Below are 20,981 nucleotides of genomic sequence, written 5' to 3'. Positions count from 1 at the left end.
GTGGGTTTTGTTGGGCAGGACCTGGGTGAGAGCCACATCGGAGAATGGCCTTCTTCGCATTGCTTGCATTCCATACACCCTACTGCTTCCTGGAGCAGAGACTTGCCGCCATCCTCCATTCCTGCCTTGGCTCTTACCAGGCCAAAGCTGTGAGTCTTGCTCACTGGAGGATGGAGAGGAAGACCCCCAGAGAAGTGGAGCGCCTTGGCTTTTCGTGGCTGTACCCAGCAGTGCTAGAAAGGCGAAACTCCGTTTCCGGGTTCCGGGTCCTATGCGCGATTAGCTGTTTAGTCACCTGCTCATATCCGAGGTGCTTCCCATACGTGCCACCAGGGGGCGGCAGCCCCCCGCTCAGTAGGCGGTTGTAAGAGCTTCCCCAAAACGCTCCAGTCCCCACCTCTGTCCCCTTCCGCTGATGTCGCGCCTCCGTTCCTGGGAAGACCCCAGCCCGCAGATTCCCTGGACCCTTCTGCACACCGTCCTTAAGCGCACCCAGCAGACCCGCTACTGTGCCCTCCACGGACTCCCAAAATGCGGCTGCCGCCTTGTGGTTGTGACCCACACCAGCCCCAGACGCCGGTCCGGGAGCGGGGCGCCGGGCTTCTCCGCAGTGGGCTGCTCATTCCCCCACTCGCGGCGCTGTCGCCCTTTGCCCCGCAATGGGGGCGTGCACCCTCCCCGCCAGTTCTTCAGAAATGGCCTGGCGCTGTGTCCAGGGCTTCCTCCCGCCCGGGTGCCCTGCCGGGCGCTGCGGGTCCAGCCCGGGAGGGGCGCCGCATCTGTATGCGCCCGGCAGCCCCGGAGAGCCGAGGGGCGGGCGCAAGGCACCGCCCCCGCCCCCGCCGCGCCGGCCGGGCTGGCCGGGGAGGGTCGGAGGCTGGGCTCTCCTCTCCCGCGCGGCGCGGAGCCGCCTCGCTCCTCCGCAGGCGGAGCCTCCTTTCCCCGCCCCCTCCGTCTCTCTCTCTTGTTCTCGGCGGGGCCGCTCAGACCTGCAGCGGAGCCGCGGCGGCCGCTCCGATCGCCTCGAGGCTGCGCCCCCGGGACCCGGCGGCGGGCACGGGCGGGGGCGCGCCCCGCTAGGCTGGGACCTCGGCACTGCCAGGTAAGGGCGCCCTCCCGGGAGCTCGGGGTCGGGAACCCGCAGAGGGGCAGCAGGGGGCCGGCAGCCTGCGGGTGTCTTTAGAGCGCTGCGCTCCGTGGCGGGGAGCCCACTGCCGGCTCCCTTCTCCCGCGCTCTCGCTTTTCCTTCTTCCTTCGCACCTCTCTCCCTTTTTCCCCCATTTTCTTCTCCCTCGATTTCTCTTTACCCTTCCTTCTCTCTCCGTTTGCCTTCACTGCCCCTTCCCTCTGTCTCCAGATCCCTTCTCTCCCTCTTGCCCTGTCTTTTTCCATCTTCTCTTCCTCTTTGCTTTTTTCTTTCTCTTCCTTTTTCTCCTCTCCTTTCTTTCTCCTTTCCCTCTCCCGCTCTCTTTTCCTTCCCCCCCCCCGTTCCCTCCCTCTCCTCTCCTTTTCCCGCTATCCTGTTTCCCACTCCTCTGCCCCCCTTCCTTCTCTCCCCCTCGTCATGCCTCCCTCTCTGGCCCGGCTTCCCTCTTCCCCCGAGAGAGAACGGACTGTCAGGTGTGTGTCTGCCCCGGGGGAGGAGGAGGGGCGGCAGCGGTGGCTACCTGAAGGGGGGAGAGAGCAGTGGGAAGGGTCCTCTCTCACTGCCTTCCCGCAGCCTCCCCCTACTTCCACCCCTCCTGACTGCTCCCTCTCCCAGAATGAAGTTCCTGGAGGCCTGGTCTGACCCCCGCAGCTGAGGACTACCCCTGCCTGCTCATCACGCACACGCTGAAAGCCCCTCTGCCCCCGGTGGATCTGTTCCCAAGCCTGGTACCTATGATTCCTTTCTGCCTTTCAGGTGCCCAGGCTGCCTCCTTTGATCTCTTTCCTTCTGTCTCCTTGCCCTCTGTCTCTCTCATCTAGTTTTCTCTGTCTCTGCCGGACAGTCCCTGAGTCTTGGTCTCACCCTCAATCTTGCTGTTTCTCTGGCTTCTGGGTTTCCCTTCACTGCCCTCAGTCTCCTCACTCCGCCCCCGAGCCTGCCCCCTCCTCTCCCAGCTTTGGCACTCATTCTGCCTCATGAGCCCAGGCCCCCTTCAAGGACTGCAGGGCTATGTGGGCTGGAGAAAGGTCGGGAGAAGTGGGCTTCTACCCAGGGAGGAAGGTTCTTTCACAGGTTTGCAACCCCGTCTTGGGCTGCACCCCTTGACATCTCTCATCCTTACCCTAGACTCCTTAAGACCACACCTCCATTAATCCCAACCTCTCCAACTCCCTGGCTGCATGCCCAACCTGGGAGGGCAGGGACCAGATTTGGGCCTCCAAGCCATCCCAGCATCCCCTCTCCTGTTTTCTTCCCCAGCTTCCCTGCTCAGAGTTGACTGACTGGAGATTTATCAGCTTGGAAGGCTGGAGGTGAATACAGGCATAGCTTGGCTGGAGGAAAGGATTGGACTGTCCTGTTTTAGTCTGGGTTCTGGGCAGTGCAGTGTCAGGTTCCTTCGAGGTCTGATCTTTCAGATCTAAATTTGGCGGTGGTGGTGGTGGTGGTGGTAAGGGTTTCCTTGACCCTGAGCAGCTACTTGTTCTGCAGGTGTGGATCCATGGGGTAGCCCCAACACATCTGCCCCTGTGCCCCAGCCAGCTCATGGGCCATCCAGCCTGGCCCAGCCTCAGCACCTGGGGCTAGTGAACAGAGCCCTGGCTGGAGCCCAAACATGTGGGGCCTGGTGAGGCTCCTGCTGGCCTGGCTGGGTGGCTGGGGCTGCATGGGGCGCCTGGCAGCTCCAGCCCGGGCCTGGGCAGGGTCCCGGGGGGGACCGAGGCCTGGACTACTGAGGACCCGAAGGAGCTGGGTGTGGAACCAGTTCTTTGTCATTGAGGAATATGCCGGTCCAGAGCCCGTCCTCATTGGCAAGGTAAGAATCATCCCCTCCCGTGTCTACTCTGACTCTTGAGGCCCTTAGGCCCAGTCCTACAACTTCATCACTTTTGCAGTGACCTTGGTCCCCCAGGACTCCCAATGCTTCATCCAAACCTAGACTTTTTCACCTGTTTCTGCCCTTGGAGCTCTCTACCATTTTTTTCTGACCCCCTACAGCTTCACTCAGATGTGGACAGGGGTGAGGGTCGCACCAAGTACCTGCTGACCGGGGAGGGGGCAGGTACTGTCTTCGTGATTGATGAGGCCACAGGAAACATCCATGTCACCAAGAGTCTGGACCGGGAGGAGAAGGCACAGTATGTGCTACTGGCCCAGGCTGTGGACCGAGCCTCCAACCGACCCCTGGAGCCCCCATCAGAGTTCATCATCAAGGTGCAAGACATCAACGACAATCCACCCATCTTTCCCCTTGGGCCCTACCATGCCACTGTGCCCGAGATGTCCAATGTTGGTGAGTACCCCAGTTCCTCACTTGCCTTCCCCCACAGCCATCTGCCCCAGAACCCACCTCCTTTAATTCAGCCTCCCTCATAGGTGGGCACCCAGCATCTGCTATTCTTCCCCACCTGGGCCTGCCCCTCTGAGTGGGTGCCGGCCTCCCCCACAGGGACATCGGTGATCCAGGTGACTGCTCATGATGCCGATGACCCCAGCTATGGGAACAGCGCCAAGCTGGTGTACACTGTGCTGGATGGACTCCCCTTCTTCTCTGTGGACCCCCAGACTGGTGAGGGTGGAGCTGGGGAGGCTGGTGGGATGGCCATGGAGACAGACCCCCCTGACCCAGTGTCTCTCCCCAGGAGTGGTGCGCACTGCCATCCCTAACATGGACCGGGAGACACAAGAGGAGTTTTTAGTGGTGATCCAGGCCAAGGACATGGGCGGCCACATGGGGGGGCTGTCGGGCAGCACTACAGTGACGGTCACCCTCAGCGATGTCAACGACAACCCCCCCAAGTTCCCTCAGAGTAAGAGGCCAGTGCTGCCGCCTGAGCTATCCTTTGACCACCCCACCATTACAGCCTCTGGAGAAGCCTCCCTTATCCACCCTACCCGGGCCAGGCCTAGGGAGAAGCAAATGCTGGGAGTAGGGAGGAGGGCTGGGAACCCCTCTAAGAATTTATCTGCCCTCCACCTACCCTCAAGGCCTGTACCAGTTCTCTGTGGTGGAGACAGCCGGGCCGGGCACCCTGGTGGGCCGGCTGCGGGCCCAGGACCCAGACCTGGGAGACAACGCCCTCATGGCATACACCATCCTGGACGGGGAGGGTTCCGAGGCTTTCAGCATCAGCACAGACTCCCAGGGTCGAGATGGGCTCCTCACTGTCCGCAAGGTTAGCCTCCTGTCCTCAAACACTTGTGCCTGTCTCCTGCTCCACTCACTGGGCACCTTAATAACTGGTCTAGAACAAACTCAGAAGTCCCCTAGGCTGGAGCTTAGAGATCAGGGTCATCTCATCTTTCAGATGAGCACCTGAGGTCCACAAAGGGGAAATGACTGGCTCAAGGTCATACAGCAAATCTAGGGTGGAGCTGGGGCAGACTTAGAGTTGTCCACTAAGTAATCTGCCCCCTGGGTGACCACCAAGGCCACTGCCCCTCTGGTGCCTGCCTCTCTTCACCTTGCATGATCCTGGTCCTGCCTGGTTTCCGCGTGCTCTCTTCCACTGCCCATCCCCTCTCGCCATAGGCCCTAGACTTTGAGACCCGTCGCTCCTACTCCTTCCGTGTGGAGGCCACCAACACACTCATCGACCCAGCCTACCTGCGGCGAGGGCCCTTCAAGGATGTGGCGTCAGTGCGAGTGGCTGTGGAGGATGCCCCAGAGCCACCTGCCTTCACCCAGGCTGCCTACCACCTGGCAGTGCCCGAGAACAAGGCTCCTGGGACCCTGGTGGGCCAGGTCTCTGCCTCGGATCTGGACTCCCCGGCGAGTCCAATCAGGTAAGCTGGGTTGTGGGCTGGGGAAGGATGGGGCCTCGGGCAAGAGTTCAGCCTCAAGCTTATTCCCACAGGGAATCACACTCACCTTCCAGCAGAGGTCTTCCTCCCTTTGGCCAGGTGGACGGGAGTTTGGTCCACAGGCCTGGTGCGAGGGGAGGGTGGGAAGACCTGGCTAACCACTCCCTTTGACTCTCCACCCATCCCTCTGGATGGATAGCAGTGGCACCTCCCAGTGGTAGTGCAATTAGATGTAATCTCATTTGATAAGTGTGATAGCTACCATTATTGATCACTCTCTAAGTGCTACACAACTTACCCACCTGATAACATTCAGTTCTCATGCCAGCCCTATGAAAACCCACTGCCGTTGAGTCGATTCCGACTCATAGTGACCCTATAGGACAGAGTAGAACTGCCCCATAGAGTTTCCAAGGAGCGCCTTGTGGATTTGGACTAAAGCCCTATGAAGTAGGTGTTATTATCACCAGTTGTTTCAAAGATGACGCTGTGAGAGGGTAAGTAACCTGCCCAAAGTCACACAGGAAGTGGCAGAACCGGGATTCAAACCCCAACTTGTCTGTTTCGAGCAGCCACTCTTTCCACCTCACAGTCAGCATCCCTATCACTGCTCTGTGAGGAAGGCGCTGTGTCTTTCCCGTTTTGCAGTTGAGTAAACAGAGAATAATTTGCCAAGGTCACAGCTGGTCAGAGTCGCAGCAGGGGCTAGAACACAGGTACCTGGGGCCCCAGAACGGTGCCCAGAAGTCTAAAAGACAGGCAGTGTTTATCTCCTTCCACCTCTCTTTTCTGCATTCTGTCTCCCTTCACTCCCATGGAAACCCAGACCCCCTGAGTCTTGGGACAGGTGTTTAATGCTGGTGACCTCCCAAGGATATTTGCCTTTTAAGGGGACTACAGCCCAAAGCATGGCCCTGGATGCATGGGCCAGCTTCTGCTTGGCCCTCTGCCCACATGAGCCGTGAGACCACAGGGAGGAGGGAAGGGTAGCAGCAAACTCCAACCCTGCCCCCAGATCAGCCCCCAGCATGGCTCCATCTTCCTCAGATACTCCATCCTCCCTCACTCGGATCTAGAACGCTGCTTCTCCATTGAGCCTGAAGACGGCACCATCCGCACGGCAGTGCCCCTGGACCGTGAGGCTCGTGCCTGGCACAACCTCACTGTGCTGGCCACAGAGCTTGGTGAGGAGTCCTGGGCCCTCCAGGAGGCCCTCCTGGGAGAAGGGCAGTCCCTGGGTGTTGGGTTGGGGGCTCTTGGGTCCCAAGCCTGGATCATCACCACCAGGCAGACCTCCTGGTCGGCTGGGCTAGGCTGGGCTGGACTGAGCACAATGGCTCTGCCTGAGCATTCCTCTGACCCCAAATTCACCCCTTACCTGACTTGCCCCAGCAGGAAAATAAACCCAACCTCAAATACCATTCAACCCCTAAAAAATCCCAACTTGTACCCTGGCAGACCCTGCCCTGCCCACTGGGCAGCTTCAGGCTGGGAGTTGGGAGCTGAGGAAGGGCTGAACACCTTCTCCAGAGGCTGAGTAGGAGGGCACCCCTCAGCTGTTAGAGGGCAACAACAGCACCCCCTGAGAAGCCCTGTTGGAAGCCCTGGTGGGGAGCCCCGTGGTAGGAGGGAGGGGTCGGCTGCATGGGCTGGCTCCTCTTTTGCTCTGTCAGTCACCAGCTTCCGCAGCCTTTGGGTGGGAAGGGGAGGGGGCTAAATGGCTCCCTTGTCTGCTCAGCAGGGAGACCTCCCTCCCCTCTATGAACAGCCCCTCCTCATCCCGGCTCACGTCCCCTGGGGAAGCCCCAGGGTCTCCCTCACCCTGCTGTCTGCATACTGTATATGGTCATTGCCCTGTGTGTATCTGTGTGTGCAGATGTTTGTATGTGTGGATGAAGAGCTATGTGTACCTGAGTATGTATGTAATTCCATATGCATGAAAATAGACACACACCCATGTACATTTGTGAGTGTATGTCTATAACTAGATATATATGTGTATATACGCATGAGTGCTTATGTAGAGGAATATTATTTGCCCATATGTGCAACTGGATGTCCACAATAGTATGTATAAAGAGCCGTTTGTATATATTTTGTGTATGTGGTGTTGTAGACAGGTAACAATTTATTGATTACTTATTGTGTATCAGGCACTATTCTAAGCACCAAATATGGATTAATTCATTTAATTATCACCACAACTTTATGAGGTAAAAAAAAGAAAAAAAAATTTTTTTTTTTTTTTTATGAGGTAGGTACTATTATTTTCCCATTTTAAAATGCAGAAACTCAGGCAAAGAGAAGCTAAGTAACTTTCCAAGGTCACACAGAGATTAAGTGGTGGAGCCCTCAAACCCAGTCAGGCTGCAGTCTGAGCTGTTGTCGCCTATATCATACCTCCTCTCGTGTATGTTTTATTGTAGATGTATAGGTCTCTGTGCATATGCAAGTGGGTGTTACGTGGCAGTGCCCGTGTATGTGTAGTTGTATATGTCCATGTGCATGACCCTCTGTGTATGTGTACAGACATATACACACACCCACTCCTCACTTATCGACGTGGTTCGGTTCCAAAGACCAAGTTGTTATGTGAAAATTGGTGTTATGCAAAAATGGAGAATAACCACATCAGATCACAAAAATGGAGGATGACTACATCATTACATAACTGCAAATTACATCATTGCATAACTTCCAAACCACTGAGAATCATGGCCCAGCCAAGTGGACTCGCAGTCTTAACCATCACAGCCAGCCTTTACTCTTGCCTCGCATCATCCGCGTTCACTACTGTCAGATGTATGTCACTGATGTGCAAAATAGTCAGATAGTAGGTTCTTTACTATTGTCCTAAATGCAAAATGTCAGATAATGAGATAGACAATAAATGAGAAGTAATTACAAATGTCCAACTCACGGGCAACTCATACTTGCCCTTTAATGACATGTACATTTGCCCTCACTTTGAAACGATTGAACCAACCCCTACTCGCAACAAATATTTCATCACAATCACCTTCACTTGCTGCACATGCAGCTTTTAAATCATTGCAAAGGCTTCAAGCCTTTTCTTGCACTAAAGAAAAACTAAATAACTGTATGCACGTGTTCTGACTTACCTACAGATTTGACTTAAAGACTTGAAGACACAGTTAGGAACAGATCTCGTTCGTAACCCGGGGACTTCCTGTGTGTGTGTGTGTGTGTGTGTGTGTGTGTGTCTGCTTATGTATACATAGCTCTGTATGTGAGCGTGTGTGTATGTGTGTGTTTCCCTCACTGTCTTCTCACCCTTCTCACTCTCCTGCCGTGTCCTGCCCCTGTCCCCACCCTCACCCTGATATCAGCTAGAAGGTCCTGGGCCCTTACTGCAGGGAAGGAGTGGACTCTATCATCATCCTGTCTCTGGTGCATCCTAAAGCCCTTGAGCCAGGCTGTTCACTCAGCCTCCCCTGCCCAGACTGGGACCTCAGCCCCTTTCTCCAGAGCCAGCTAGCTGGCCTCCTGCCTTGGGGGAAGACTAAAGGAATTGACAGACTTGGGAGAGGTGGGCACTGGGGTGGGCAGGAATATACACTTTTCCATTCTGGCTTGGACAGCATGGACAAGGAGGAGCAGGGCAGGGTGATGGTGGAGGGCCACCTAAGGAAGGGATGTGTGAAGAGGGGCCTGCATGTCTGGCTGTGGGGCCCAGGTTGGCCTGGGCCCTGCACCCTGTAGATCATGCAGCTTCTCCCCCCACCAAGACCAACTTCAAGAGATCTCATTGCTGCATCACAGCCTCACAGACCTCTGATTGTGTGTGTGTGTGTGTGTGTATCCATCCCACTGGTGCTGTGCATGGCCTTTGTGCATGAAAATATATTCTCTGGGCCCTGGGTGTGACACTGTATCCATTGTGTATTTTGAATACTCACTTCATGTATGTTGTATTTGCTGAGTGTACACTGGATATGTGGTATGAATGTGTTTGTATATTTCATGGTTATTGTCTATGTGCAACTTGTATGCACCTTCTGCATGCTTTCATTTATGCTGCACGCACCCTGCATGTGGGTTATTGTATACGTGTGTCATGGGTGCTGCATTCCTGGGTTGTATATTATGTATTGCCCCTGTCTTGGGTAATACATGAATGTTATATGCACTGGGTATTGTTCATTCATTTCACATTGTTTGCTACTTGTATATTTCATGCCTACTTCATGTGTTGCACACATATGCTACATGTGTTATCCATGTGCATGCACTATATATGTTATGTGTGTGTGCGCATGTGTGGGGTATATGTGTCTGTGTTCCGTCTTCAGATAGCTCCGCACAGGCCTCCCGGGTTCAAGTAGCTGTCCAGACCCTGGATGAGAATGACAATGCCCCCCAGCTGGCTGAGCCCTATGACACCTTTGTGTGTGACTCTGCAGCCCCTGGCCAGGTGAGCAGCTGAGACAGAGGGGTTGGGGCCTCCAGGTCTTCAGCTGCCCACTCCATACAAGGCCTGTCTTCTTACTTGCAGCTGATTCAGGTCATTCGGGCTCTGGACAGAGATGAAGTCGGCAATAGCAGCCGTGTCTCCCTTCAAGGCCCCCTGGGCCCTGATGCCAACTTCACTGTCCGGGACAACCAAGGTGGGTGATCTTGGTACAACCACTACCCTGTGCCTGCCTCCGTTCTCCCCTCCTACACCACCTCCCGGCCCCAGCTGCCCAACCCCTGCCCTGCCTGTCTGTACCCTCCACTCAACTTGTTTACTGCTGGCCTTCCTACGGGCAGCTGGCTCCATGGGCGACTGACCCTACCAGGAAGATGTTCCAAAAGGTCACTCAACACCTTCTCTGTCTTATAGATGGCTCTGCCAGCCTGCTGCTGCCCTCCCGCCCTGCTCCACCCCGCCAGGCCCCGTACCTGGTTCCCATAGAACTGTGGGACTGGGGGCAGCCGGCACTGAGCAGCACGGCCACGGTGACGGTCAGCGTGTGCCGCTGTCGGCCGGATGGCTCTGTGGCATCCTGCTGGCCCGAGGCGCAGCTCTCACCCACTGGGCTCAGCACTGGGGCCCTGCTTGCCATCGTCACCTGTGTGGGCACCCTGCTAGGTGAGTCAGGCCATGGTGGGACATAGATGTGGGGTCCAGAGCCACAGGAAGTATGGAGAGGAACCGGATCCCTGGGGCTTGAGGGAGCCCACATGCCTGGATTTCCCCACTGCCTGGCATGTCAAAGAGAAAGGTTCTGGCCTCCTATGCCTGACCTGCCAACCTGTAGTGACAGCAACAAGCCATAAAAATGGTTTATTTGACCTCTTGGTGGCATAGTGGTTAAGAGCTTGGCTGCCAACCAAAATATCAGCAGTTCGGTTCCATCAGCCACTCCTTGGAAACCCTATGGGGCAGGTCTACTCTGTCCTATAGAATCGTTATGTGTCGAAATTGACTTCATGCAACAGGTACTCTGTGCCAAGTACTGTACTGGGCACATCACTGTAGTATTTCATTTCATCCTTTCAACAACCCTAAGAAGGTAAATATGTTTTCCACACAAGTACACTGAGAGTCAAAGAGGGTCAGAGAAGTTAAGCAACTTCCCATGGTCACACAACTAGTAAGGGGGAAAGTCAGGATTCAAACCTAGGTTTGCCAGATATCAAACTTGGGGCTTGTAACCACTTGAAAACACTGCCTTCTCTATGGTGTAAACCATCTGCCCTTCATAATGGAAAGGGCTGCCCTGTTTCCGGGCACCTGTGGGCTCAGAGGCCTGTGTGCGTCTCTCACCCCAGCCCTGGTGGTGCTCTTCGTGGCTCTGCGGCGGCAGAAGCAGGAGGCACTGATGGTGCTGGAGGAGGAGGACGTCCGTGAGAACATCATCACCTACGACGATGAGGGCGGCGGCGAAGAGGACACCGAGGCCTTCGACATCACGGCCCTGCAAAACCCCAACGGGGCAGCCCCACCGGCCGCCGGCCCGCCCGTGCGCCTCGATGTGCTGCCCCGGAGCCGAGCGCTGCGCCAGCCCAGGCCCCCGGGACCCGCCGACGTGGCGCAGCTGCTGGCGCTGCGGCTCCGTGAGGCGGACGAGGACCCCAGCGTGCCCCCGTATGACTCGGTGCAGGTGTACGGCTACGAGGGCCGCGGCTCTTCCTGCGGCTCCCTCAGCTCCCTGGGCTCTGGCAGCGAGGCGGGCGGCGCCCCCGGCCCTGCCGAGCCGCTGGACGACTGGGGGCCGCTCTTCCGCACCCTGGCGGAGCTGTATGGGGCCAAGGAGCCCCCGGCCCCCTGAGAGCCGGCCCTGGCCCTGCCCGCTGTGGCGGGCCAGCCGGCACAGGCCCTCTGAGTGAGCCCCACGGGGTCCAGGCAGGCGGCAGCAGCCAGGGGTCCTGATACCTCCCCGATTCCCGTGCCCCTCCGCCCTCCTCCTCAGAGCACCCTGCCTCTTACCTTCCTCCTCGAGTCGCTCTGTGTGTCTCTCTCCAGGAATCTCTCTGTCTCTGCGTGTGTCTCTGCCTCTCTGGCCCTGTCTGTGACACACTCCCTCTGATGGCCCCTCTGTCTGGGTCTTGGTTTTGTGGCCCTGACTCCAAACCTCCGTTCTCACTGTGATTTCCCTCCGTGACACTCTGTTTTTGTCGTTCTGATTCTGAATCTCTCACACTTTCTCTCTGACTCCCTTGCCCACACAAATGCTCTGTGTCTGTCTCCTGCCCACATCCCCCCTCGTTCTTCTGGGTCCCTGTGACTGACTTTTGGGTTTTTTTTCATTTGTCCATCCTGAAAACAAGAGTAACTTCCAGCCACTGCTGCCCACCCTCCTGCAGGGGATACTCAGCCCCAGGTCAGTGCCCCTAGGCTGTGTGGGACACGGGGTGGGCTGGAGCCCCTCCCCCACTGCAGGTCCCTAACCCTGTCCTGTCCTTACAGACCTGCCCGCATGGTTCCATCCATCACTCATGGCCTCATCCTGGCTCCACTGGCCTCCAGCAGCGAGAAGGAGCCAACTGCCTCCTTGGGCGAGAGCTCCAGCCCCCGTGTGGCCGCCTCCCTGGAGCTCTGCCCAGCTGTCAGCCTGCCCTGGGCATCCCAGCTCTGGGCATTGTGTTGTGTGCTTCCCAGGCCCCAGAGGAAGGGAGGGGAGGGAAGGAAAAGGGGAGGCAGCTGGGGAAGGGGAAAAAGGGAGGAAGGGGAGGGGCCTCCATCTCTAATTTCATAATAAACACTTTATTTTGTAAAGCTGGAGTCCTGCTTCTGTTTCTACCCTCACATTTCTGTACAGAGCTCCGTCGTGCTGATGAATGGGAAGAGACACCTAAGCCTCCTGGTTCATTATCCTTTCTCCTTGAGGTTGGGGTGGAGGATCCACTTAACATCCCCCTAGATAGAGGAGGGTTTTAGTTCATTCCACAGGGGGAGTAAGGAGAAAATGGCTCTGCCTCCCCCACCAAGACCAATTCCCAGGGTCCCTGTTGGTCTCAAACTCCTGGGAAATTAAGATGTAGGAATTGGCCAAAAGGGGCAGGTGAGAAGGAGAAACAGGTAAGAGCTACTGAAAACACAGGAGGAAAACATAAAAGATTACAAGGGGTCCACACTAGAGAGAAATTTAGGGTGGTGGCAAAGAGAAGGGGCCCAGCCAGCCTCTCCGGGTGAGTCATGTTGAATCTGGGTCCCTGCCCCCACCTTTAATTCTTCCCCAGTCCATGGTCTTACTCTTTGCAGGGCACAAAGGCAGACAGAGAGGAGCCAGGGGGGCAGGCTGTCCAGGGGCAGGGTCAGTTGGGGTGGGGGCTGAGAGGGAACTGCCAGGTCCTCCCAATACCCACTACCTGAGCAGAGTAGGGATCCCCCCAGAAGCCAGAATAAGAACTAGGCCTCTCAACTCTGGCAGGGGTTCCGGAAATAAGAAGAGGTGAGTCAGGCCTAAGCATAGGGTGCTGGGAAGGGGGGAAAACTACTACAATTGGGTGTGCCTTTTCTCACACCTTTGGCACCTGCTTGGTTAGTGTCACCAGGTGGTGGGAGAACAGGACCTTTGACTCAGTGCTGGAAATGACATTTTACTTTGCCGGAGGCTGGACCCCTGGGCCTACGACAGCCCAAGAGCAGACTGTCTCTCCCCTGCAGGTATGGGGATGGTGTTAGGTGGCACCCCGAGCAGGGCATCAGAGGAGGCAAAATCACTCGGTTCAGGGTAGGAAGGGCAAAGATCTCTGCCCCTTTGAACTAACCCTGATATCCACATCAGACCTTCAGGAATAACTGAAGAAAAGGAAGAACTGACCCAATGGGCCAGGAACACCTCATAGGTGGTGTGGGGTGGATGGGAGGGGGACGTGAGCCTGTGTCTGCTTTCCCAGCCCTCCCTGACATCTCCCTGAGGTCTTCTCCCAACTCACTAAAAACTGAGGGGGCGTGGAATAGGACATAGGGAAACAGGCCTGTCAGCAAGGCCCTTGGGTTTATCTCTAGCCTCAAATACCTCATCAATGTGTCAAAGGGAATGAAAAGGGGCAGGGAAGTGAAAGGGCCTCAGACTAGGCTTTGGAGATGGGGGAGTGGTGAACTGGTGTGGGGACCCCTGACCCTATCTTCTCTTCACGCTGGAGCGTTTTCTCGGAAGAATTGGCACACACGGCCTGGCATTCTCCCAGGTGGGATAAAGGGCCACCCTCCTCATTCAGGTGTTGCTGTCTCTCTTCCAGTCTGTTTCCAGTGCCGGTCTCTGCACAAGGAACCACACGTCCATCACCTGTGCACTCACAGGCATGCGGCAGCCATCTTGCACACACGCCTGTATCACTCACTCACACCTGGACGCAGGACCCACACACTTCTGTGGATGTGAATATGCACCCTCATATGCCTGAGTCAATCCAAGGCTTAAACTCTGTGGGAAGGCTGCCCTCCCTCATTGCCTCTCTAGGACTAGGCTGTCACAGGGGTCCCTGACCTCAGTAATTATCCCCCGAGTCCCACACCCCATCTCCTGACGCTGGGGAGTGGGCAAGGAGGCCACAGGTCAGATTCCTGGGCCCTGGCTTGAAAGCTAGTCCTCCAGTGTACCAGGCATCTTCCTCAGGCCCCCTTTTCCACCGCAATTTCCTCCCTGCTTTGCTCTCCCTGTTTTCCTTCCTGGGGCTCCCTGACCTTTCCTCCCTCCTCCCCTTAGGGCCAGAAGTGGGATGTCTCCTCCATCCTTCTGGCCAGCTCCTGCCTAGAGGAATTCTCAGCCTGAGGTGTGGGGTTAGGGCTCTGGCTGGAGGCTGGGAAGGGGCATCCAGGAGGGAGGAAATGGCACTGGTATTCTTGGGATTGAAGTTTAAGTGGCGGAATGAGGGGAAAGAAGGTTAAGGAAACTGCTGGGAGTCCTGGTCAGGCCCACTCTTAGGTCCAACCATGCTTTCGCTCCCGCTTGGGCCAGGAGGGGGGCTGTCCCTCCTGAAGCTGTCAGCTTGGATCTCCAAGTCAGGGTTTACAGGGAGAGGAGTGGGGCCAGGAGAGGATGTACTTATCCCACAGTTCCCCGCTGGCACGGCCACCTCCCTCTCTCCTTCATTCCCCAGAGGGAGCTGCAGGAAGGAAAGCCCAGAAGGAGGCAAAGGGAAGGAGGGTGGAGAAAGGAGGGGAAATCAGGCAGCAGCAGTGGGCAATGATAGGCCTCAAAGGCTACAAAGCAAGGGTGAGGCTGCAGGGACCAGAGCAGGCTAGTGGGAGCAGCTTTCCTGAACTCACCCCTTCAGGCCCTCGGGCCGCTCTGGGCTCCTCTACCCCTGGCCACCATGGGGCAGGGGCCTGGTAGCAGCTACCCTCTCCCTCCACATCCCCAGAGGCCTGCAGGGCTGGGAGGAAGAGCTGTGCAGAAAGAGCACAGGCTCTGGAGTGGAAGGCCTGGATTCAAGCCTCATGTCTGCCACCTACTGTGTGATCCTGGACAAGTCTCATAATCCTGTGAACCTGTTTCCTCATCTGTAAAGTGAGGATAATCATTTTACCTCAGAGGGTTATCAGGAGAACTGAAGTCAGCAAAGGAGTAATCACTATATAGTCATGATGGGGAAGGGGGACATGCAGGTGAGCAGACGTGAGGAGAAGCCCACTCCCACCCAAGGGGTCTCCATTCCTGAACCGCCCCCTGCCCTTCCCAGCCTAGGTCTCACGCTCATCTGGAGCACCATCCCTACCTGACTCTGAGAGGGTCACACATAGATCCAGCCTCCAGTGGTGGAACATCAAGGCTGACAAGAGTTTGGCAGCACTGGCCACACTGGGAAGCCTGGGCAGTTGACCCTCCCTCCCCACCCCCACATCTGCCACCCACCTCATCAAGGACAAAGACTCAAGTGGAAGGAAAGAAGAGAGCCTGGGGATGGGATGGAGAAAAGCAGAAGAAAGAATGGCAAGAAAAGAGGGTCTAGCACCTAGCACAGTGTTTAGCGTGAAGTAGGCGCGAAGTGTTTACCGAAAAAAGGACTTGATGCTGGGAAGAAGGCTGGACCAATCTATTGGGCATCCATAGAAAGGTGTTGGACAAAGTCATCAATAGCTCTGGGAAGCAGAAAGGGATGTATATTTGGAACAAATGAAGCCAACCACCTGCAAGGGCCTGAGCCAGATGCTGTGATGCTGTGCCTAGGGGGCTCTCCCTCTGCAGAGCCATCCTCCCACCCACTCCCTGGGCCTAGGTGGCCCTCCCCCAAGTCCTGCCACTTCTCACAGCCTCTCCGTCTCTGCCGGCATCCTGGAGTCTGGTGCTGCCTCCCGTGGCCCACGCAGAGAGTTCTCCACCTGGCCCAGCTCTGTGGAGAGTGGCAGGCTCAGGATGGCGCCTTACCGGCCTCCTCTCCCTCCTTCGGGGGCTCTTGCAGCTCCGTGTACAGCACACAGGCATCCTCACGAGACACGTACTCCCATCCACTCTCCCGCACGTGGAAAAGGTCCACAGAACCCCCAGAATAGGCATCACGGCGGGTGGCATGGGCCACTGCACGGCGAGCCAGAGTGTAGGCTTCCTGGGTGGTCATGTCATAGCGGTAGCCTCGGTCTAGCACACCATAGGCATATGGAGATCCAGAGCCCACCGAGAAGATGTCCCCCTGCAGGCGAGTGCCGTCGCTGTAGACGTAGAAGAGGGCAGGGCCTGAGCGGTCCCAACCACACAGGGCAGTGGCCACACATAGATCCAGCCCACGGTAGCGGGACATCATGGCTGACAAGAGTTTGGCAGCGCTAGCCACACTGGGCAGTTGACCCTCCCTCAGTGCCCGCAGCCGCAGCTCCCGCTGTAGCACCCGGTACCAAGTGACGCAGTCGGCAGAGGTGCCAGAGGTGGTGCCCAGGAGGTGCTGGTGCACAGGAATGACTTTGCGTGAGGCTGGACAAGCCATGTAGTTGTTACAGGAAGAGCGCGTGTCAGCTGCAGCAATGACTCCATGACAGAAACGGAAGGCCAGGGTGGTGGTGCCATGGGCCAGCTTGGGGCCATGGATCTGCAGGAAGGTTTGAGGATCGCAGCCCAGTGGCATGGCCCAGCCACCAGCCTGAGGCAGGTGAGGTGATAGTCCTTGGGTATCAAGGGCCTGCCAGTTGCACACATCCTGCAGAGCCATCCTTGGGGCAGAATGAACGTTGGAAGCAGCAGAACAGGGATTGCAGGCCAGGGTCAGGAGGGGGAAGAGGGACGCTAGGGAGAAGCTGAACTGCAGCCAGAACCAGTGAGGAAGGCATGTGATCTGACGCTTCACTTCCTTCTAGCCCCACGTCAGGCTTTGGGACTGGCTGATGGAGCATCCCCTCCTCTTCAGAGGGCTGCTGAGGGGATGGCAGGATGAGGCCAGTAGAGTCTCCAACACTGGGAAGATGCTGCCCCATCAATCAAACCTTCACCTTCTGCTGCCCATGACATATCTGAGAGTCACCCTGGGAGTCACCTGCCTGTCATCCTCCAACTACCTGAAGTAGGGTGGGGACACAAATGGAAGGAGGAGAGCTGGGTTCCTTTTGATTTTCCTGTGCAGGGCATTGGACATACATATAAGACCCTGCCCCTGCCCTGAGAGAACTCTAAGCCAAGGAAGAGGTAAAGGCCACTCAGTGCTCAGATGTCATCAGAACAGAGTGCTGTGGACCTATGAAAGCAAAAGACCTTGATGTTGTGTACCGTCTTCAGAGGTGTGGGACCAGGGATCTCTGAGGCTCAGCTCACACTTTCAACTCAAGATCAAGATGGGGAAAGAGAAATGGACAGAGACAAGGACAAAAGAGAAAAGAGCAAGAGAGCTTTGGATGGGGGGACAGGGGAAAAAGAGACCCAAACATCTTCCAGAAAGGCAGGTTACTGAGGGGTGAGGGTGAAGGGAAACGAGAACCTGGAACTTTCCTTCTTTTCTGCTTTGGGGATGAATCTGTCCTTCCATCTGCATACAAAGATGGCATTCTTGACAGTTCTTTGGTGAGATAGCTTCTCTGACTTGTGTTCAAGGCCTGGAGGATCCAACGGCCCTTTTTCTCCTGGTTCTCCTTCTGCCCAGTAGTTCACCATTACAAGAGAGCTGGTTTGTAGTCCCAGGGCAAAAGACTAACCAGGACACTTGAGATGCCAGGGTTGAGGTTGGTGGATCCTGACAGGTGGCCCTTTGGAAAATTGAGGTAGACTAGGGCAGAGTGACAGACTGTAACTACTTTTAACACATATGGAGTATGCTTTAGTAAAAATTTCAGCTCAAGGGGATGTTGTCAGAATGGGTTTATTCAAAGAACCAGACCCACATACAAAGGAAAAAGCCTGGGCCCTCCAGACATCATGATGGTGGGGCTATGGCATCACAGTTTCCTGCAGACTCAGTACTAAGGACATGTCATAGGAAGACTCAGGGAAACCAGGAGAGCATGCTAAGATCCCACAAGTCCTTTTCCCTTCTTTTGGGTAGGACCACATGTGAAACTCACTGAAGAGATAAGAATATCTTCTCTTTTTAAAGACCCTTCTGAAGACTAAATCTTAGACTCTTCATATAAGGATGAATTGCTGCTGCCCTCCTCATGTCAGGCCACTGTCAAGTCAGATCTGGACAGTGAAATGGCCTCCTAATTGACCACTCTCCAGCCTCTCTACCTCTAACCTCTGTTCCACACTGGCATATTTTCCTAAGGTACCACTTGAATCCTGTTTTTCCTCTGCTAAGAAACCTTCTAATAAACCCGGGTGGCATAACGGATAAGTGCTGCGGCTGCTAACCAAAGGGTCGGCAGTTCAAATCTGCCAGGAGCTCCTTGGAAACTCTATGGGGCAGTTCTACTCTGTCCTACAGGGTCGCTACGAGTCAGAATCAATTCAATGGCACTGGATTTGGTTTTTGTTTTTGTTTTTTTGGTAAGACACCTTCAAAGCATTGCAAGATCAAATCCAAACCAACGACTCCACCCCAGCCTGGCGTTTAAGGCTCACTATTGCCCTGGCAGGCAAATCTGCTGTAAAAGACCTCTTTAAAGTGTTAAAAAGCAAAGATGTCACCTTGAAGACTAAGGTGCTCCTGATCTAAACCATGGTGTTTTCAACCGCCTCATATGCATGCAAAAGTTGGAGAATGAATAAGGAAGACCGAAAAAGAATTGATGCCTTTGAATTATGTTGGAGAAGAATATTGAATATACCATGGACTGCCAAAAGAAAGAACAAATCTGTCTTGGAAGAAGTACAACTAGAATGCTCCTTAGAAGAAAGGATGGCGAGACTCTGTCTCACATACTTTGGACATGTTATCAGGAGGGACCAGTCCCTGGAGAAAGACATCATGCTTGGTAAAGTAGAGGGTCAGGGTAAGAGAGGAAGACCTTCAACAAGATGGACTGACATAGTGGCTACAGCAATGGGTTCAAGCATAACGACGATTGTGAAGACAGTGTAGGGCTGGGCAGTGTTCTATTGTATATACGGTCGCTATGAGTCAGAACCAACTTGACAGCACCTCACAACAACACAGCATAGTCCTGGTAGAAGCCCTGGTGGCATAGTGGTTAAGAGCTCGGCTACTAACCAATAGGTCAGCAGTTCAAATCCACCAGCCATTCCTTGGAAACCCTATGGGGCAGTAGCACTCTGTCCTATAGGGTCGCTATGAGTCAGAATCAACTTGATGGCACCTAACAACAACATAGTCCTGGTGGTGCAGTGGTTAAGAGCTTGGCTGTTAACCAAAAAGTTGGCAGTTCAAACCCACCAGCTGCTCCTTGGGAACCCAACAGGGCAGTTCTACTCTCTCCAATAGGGTTACTCTGAGTTGCAATCGACTGGACCACAATGGGTTTGGTGTTTTTGTTTTTTTTTTCTCATAGTCCTGGTAAGGAGCCCTGGTGGTGCAGCAGTTAAAGCAATCAACTGCAAACTGAAATGTTGGCAGTTTGAAACCACCAGTGGCTCTGAGGGAGAAAGTTATGGCAGTTTGCTTCTGTAGAGATTTACAGCCTCGGAAACCCTATGGGGTCACTCTGAGTCAGAATCAACTTGACGGCAGTGGGTTTTTTTGTTTTTGTTTTGTTTTGTTATAGTCCTAGTGGACCAGTGGTTAAGAGTTTGGCTGCTAACCAAAAGGTCGGCATCCTCTCCTTGGAAACTCTGTGAGGCATTTCTACTCTGTCCTATAAGGTCACTGTGAGTTGGAATCAACTCAATGGCAATGGGTTTGGTTTGTTATAGTCCCACAGGAGGAACCCTGGTGGTGCAGTGGTTAAAGCGCTTGGCTGTTAACCAAACGTTGGCGGTTCAAACTCCCCAGCCACTCCAGGGGAGAAAGCTGTGACAGTCTGCTTGTGTAAAGATTTACAACCTTGGAAACCCTATACGGCAATTCTACTCTGTCCTATACAATTGTTATGAGTCAGAATTGACTCCATAGCAGTGGGTTTGGTTGATCTGGATAATCCCACAGCAACTGAAAATGGTCCAATCCAAATCCACCCACCATGACCTCTTTTCACTCTATTCCTAACACATCTCCCACCTCCCCTTCACCTACTTGAATCCTAGCTTTCAAAGTCTGGATTAAGTCATATCTATTCTGAAAAGCCTTCCCAGATATGGGCTGAAACAGAAGAGACTACGGGTTTGAGGAGTGTGAGACCCAAGTGGTATTTAGGGAAGTGAATCCAGAATTCCTTGGCAAAGCCTTCCTGAACCACCCCCTCACCTCAATTTATATTAACCTCCTCTCCTACCTCTGAACTCCAACACTTATTATTTTTCATCTCTCATTTGTGAGTAGGGACCTTGGATCAGAGAACTAATATAAGGCAAGTTGGTGGCCCAGAAAACTGGTTAGAAGAACATTTCTGTAATTCAGGAGTGATGGTGGTGTTAGCTGCAGTGAAAAGGAATGTGAGAAATGCTACAGAGGAAGAATTAGCAGGACTTGGCAACTTACTGGATGTGGGCAAAAGGAAAGGAAGTTGTCAATGATGGCCAAGGCTTCAAGCCTCAATGGAGGGGAACATTGTTATCATTCTTTCATTTATTCATTGGTAAACATGTAATAAGCAAATAATGGGGTACAGAAACCGTAATAGTGAAATACCTGTCTTTAAAAGCTTATAATCCAGTTGTTGTTGTTGTGTGCCCTCAAGTCAATTCCGACTCATAGCCACCCTAAAGTACAGAGTAGAGCTGCTCCACAGGGTTTCCTAGGCTGTAGTCTTTACAGCAGCAGATCACCAGGACTTTTCTCCCACTAAGGGGAGAGTAAGTTTGAACTGCTGACCTTTTGGTTATTATCCACACTTCTAATCAAGTAAAATGTGAAAAGTGCCTTGAGAGGTACAAATACTATTGATGGCAGAGTGAAAGAACCGGTGAGAGAAGTCAGAAGACAGAGTGGTTGGATTGCAGGGGAGATTGCAGAATCATGACCACACGTTGGTTGGGTTTGTTTTTTTTTTCTTTTTTTTTGGCCATTGAGTCAGTTCTGACTCATGGTGATCCTGTGTGTGTCAGAATAGAACTCTGCCCTATAGGGTTTTCAATGGCCGATTTTTTTCAGATGTAGATCA

General features: G+C 54.4%; 2 protein-coding genes across 3 annotated transcripts; one reads left to right on the top strand and one right to left on the bottom strand.

Moving 5' to 3' along the window:
- Positions 1–1,000: 1,000 nt before the first annotated feature.
- On the top strand, positions 1,001–12,117 carry CDH24 (cadherin 24). Of its 2 annotated transcripts, XM_049898840.1 has the most exons (15): positions 1,001–1,102; positions 1,763–1,875; positions 2,408–2,460; positions 2,639–2,963; positions 3,146–3,440; positions 3,597–3,716; positions 3,790–3,957; positions 4,136–4,323; positions 4,680–4,933; positions 5,999–6,135; positions 9,265–9,386; positions 9,468–9,579; positions 9,798–10,046; positions 10,730–11,781; positions 11,868–12,117. In XM_049898840.1, the coding sequence occupies exons 4-14, from the start codon at positions 2,763–2,765 to the stop codon at positions 11,227–11,229; spliced, it is 2,346 nt and encodes a 781-aa protein (XP_049754797.1). In that variant the 5' UTR covers positions 1,001–1,102; positions 1,763–1,875; positions 2,408–2,460; positions 2,639–2,762; the 3' UTR covers positions 11,230–11,781; positions 11,868–12,117. The 2 variants fall into 2 exon arrangements, with proteins under 2 accessions (XP_049754797.1, XP_049754798.1); XM_049898841.1 differs by lacking the exon at positions 1,763–1,875.
- A 3,640-nt stretch (positions 12,118–15,757) lies between these two features.
- Positions 15,758–16,549, bottom strand: PSMB11 (proteasome subunit beta 11). The gene has a single exon (XM_049899485.1). The coding sequence runs from the start codon at positions 16,547–16,549 to the stop codon at positions 15,758–15,760; it is 792 nt and encodes a 263-aa protein (XP_049755442.1).
- Between the last annotated feature and the right edge of the window lie 4,432 nt (positions 16,550–20,981).

This window comes from Elephas maximus, chromosome 10, assembly GCF_024166365.1.
Source record: "Elephas maximus indicus isolate mEleMax1 chromosome 10, mEleMax1 primary haplotype, whole genome shotgun sequence".
In the NCBI taxonomy this organism is placed as follows: domain Eukaryota; kingdom Metazoa; phylum Chordata; class Mammalia; order Proboscidea; family Elephantidae; genus Elephas; species Elephas maximus.
Note: the sequence above shows the minus strand (reverse complement) of the source record. Positions and strands in the feature narration are given on the sequence as shown.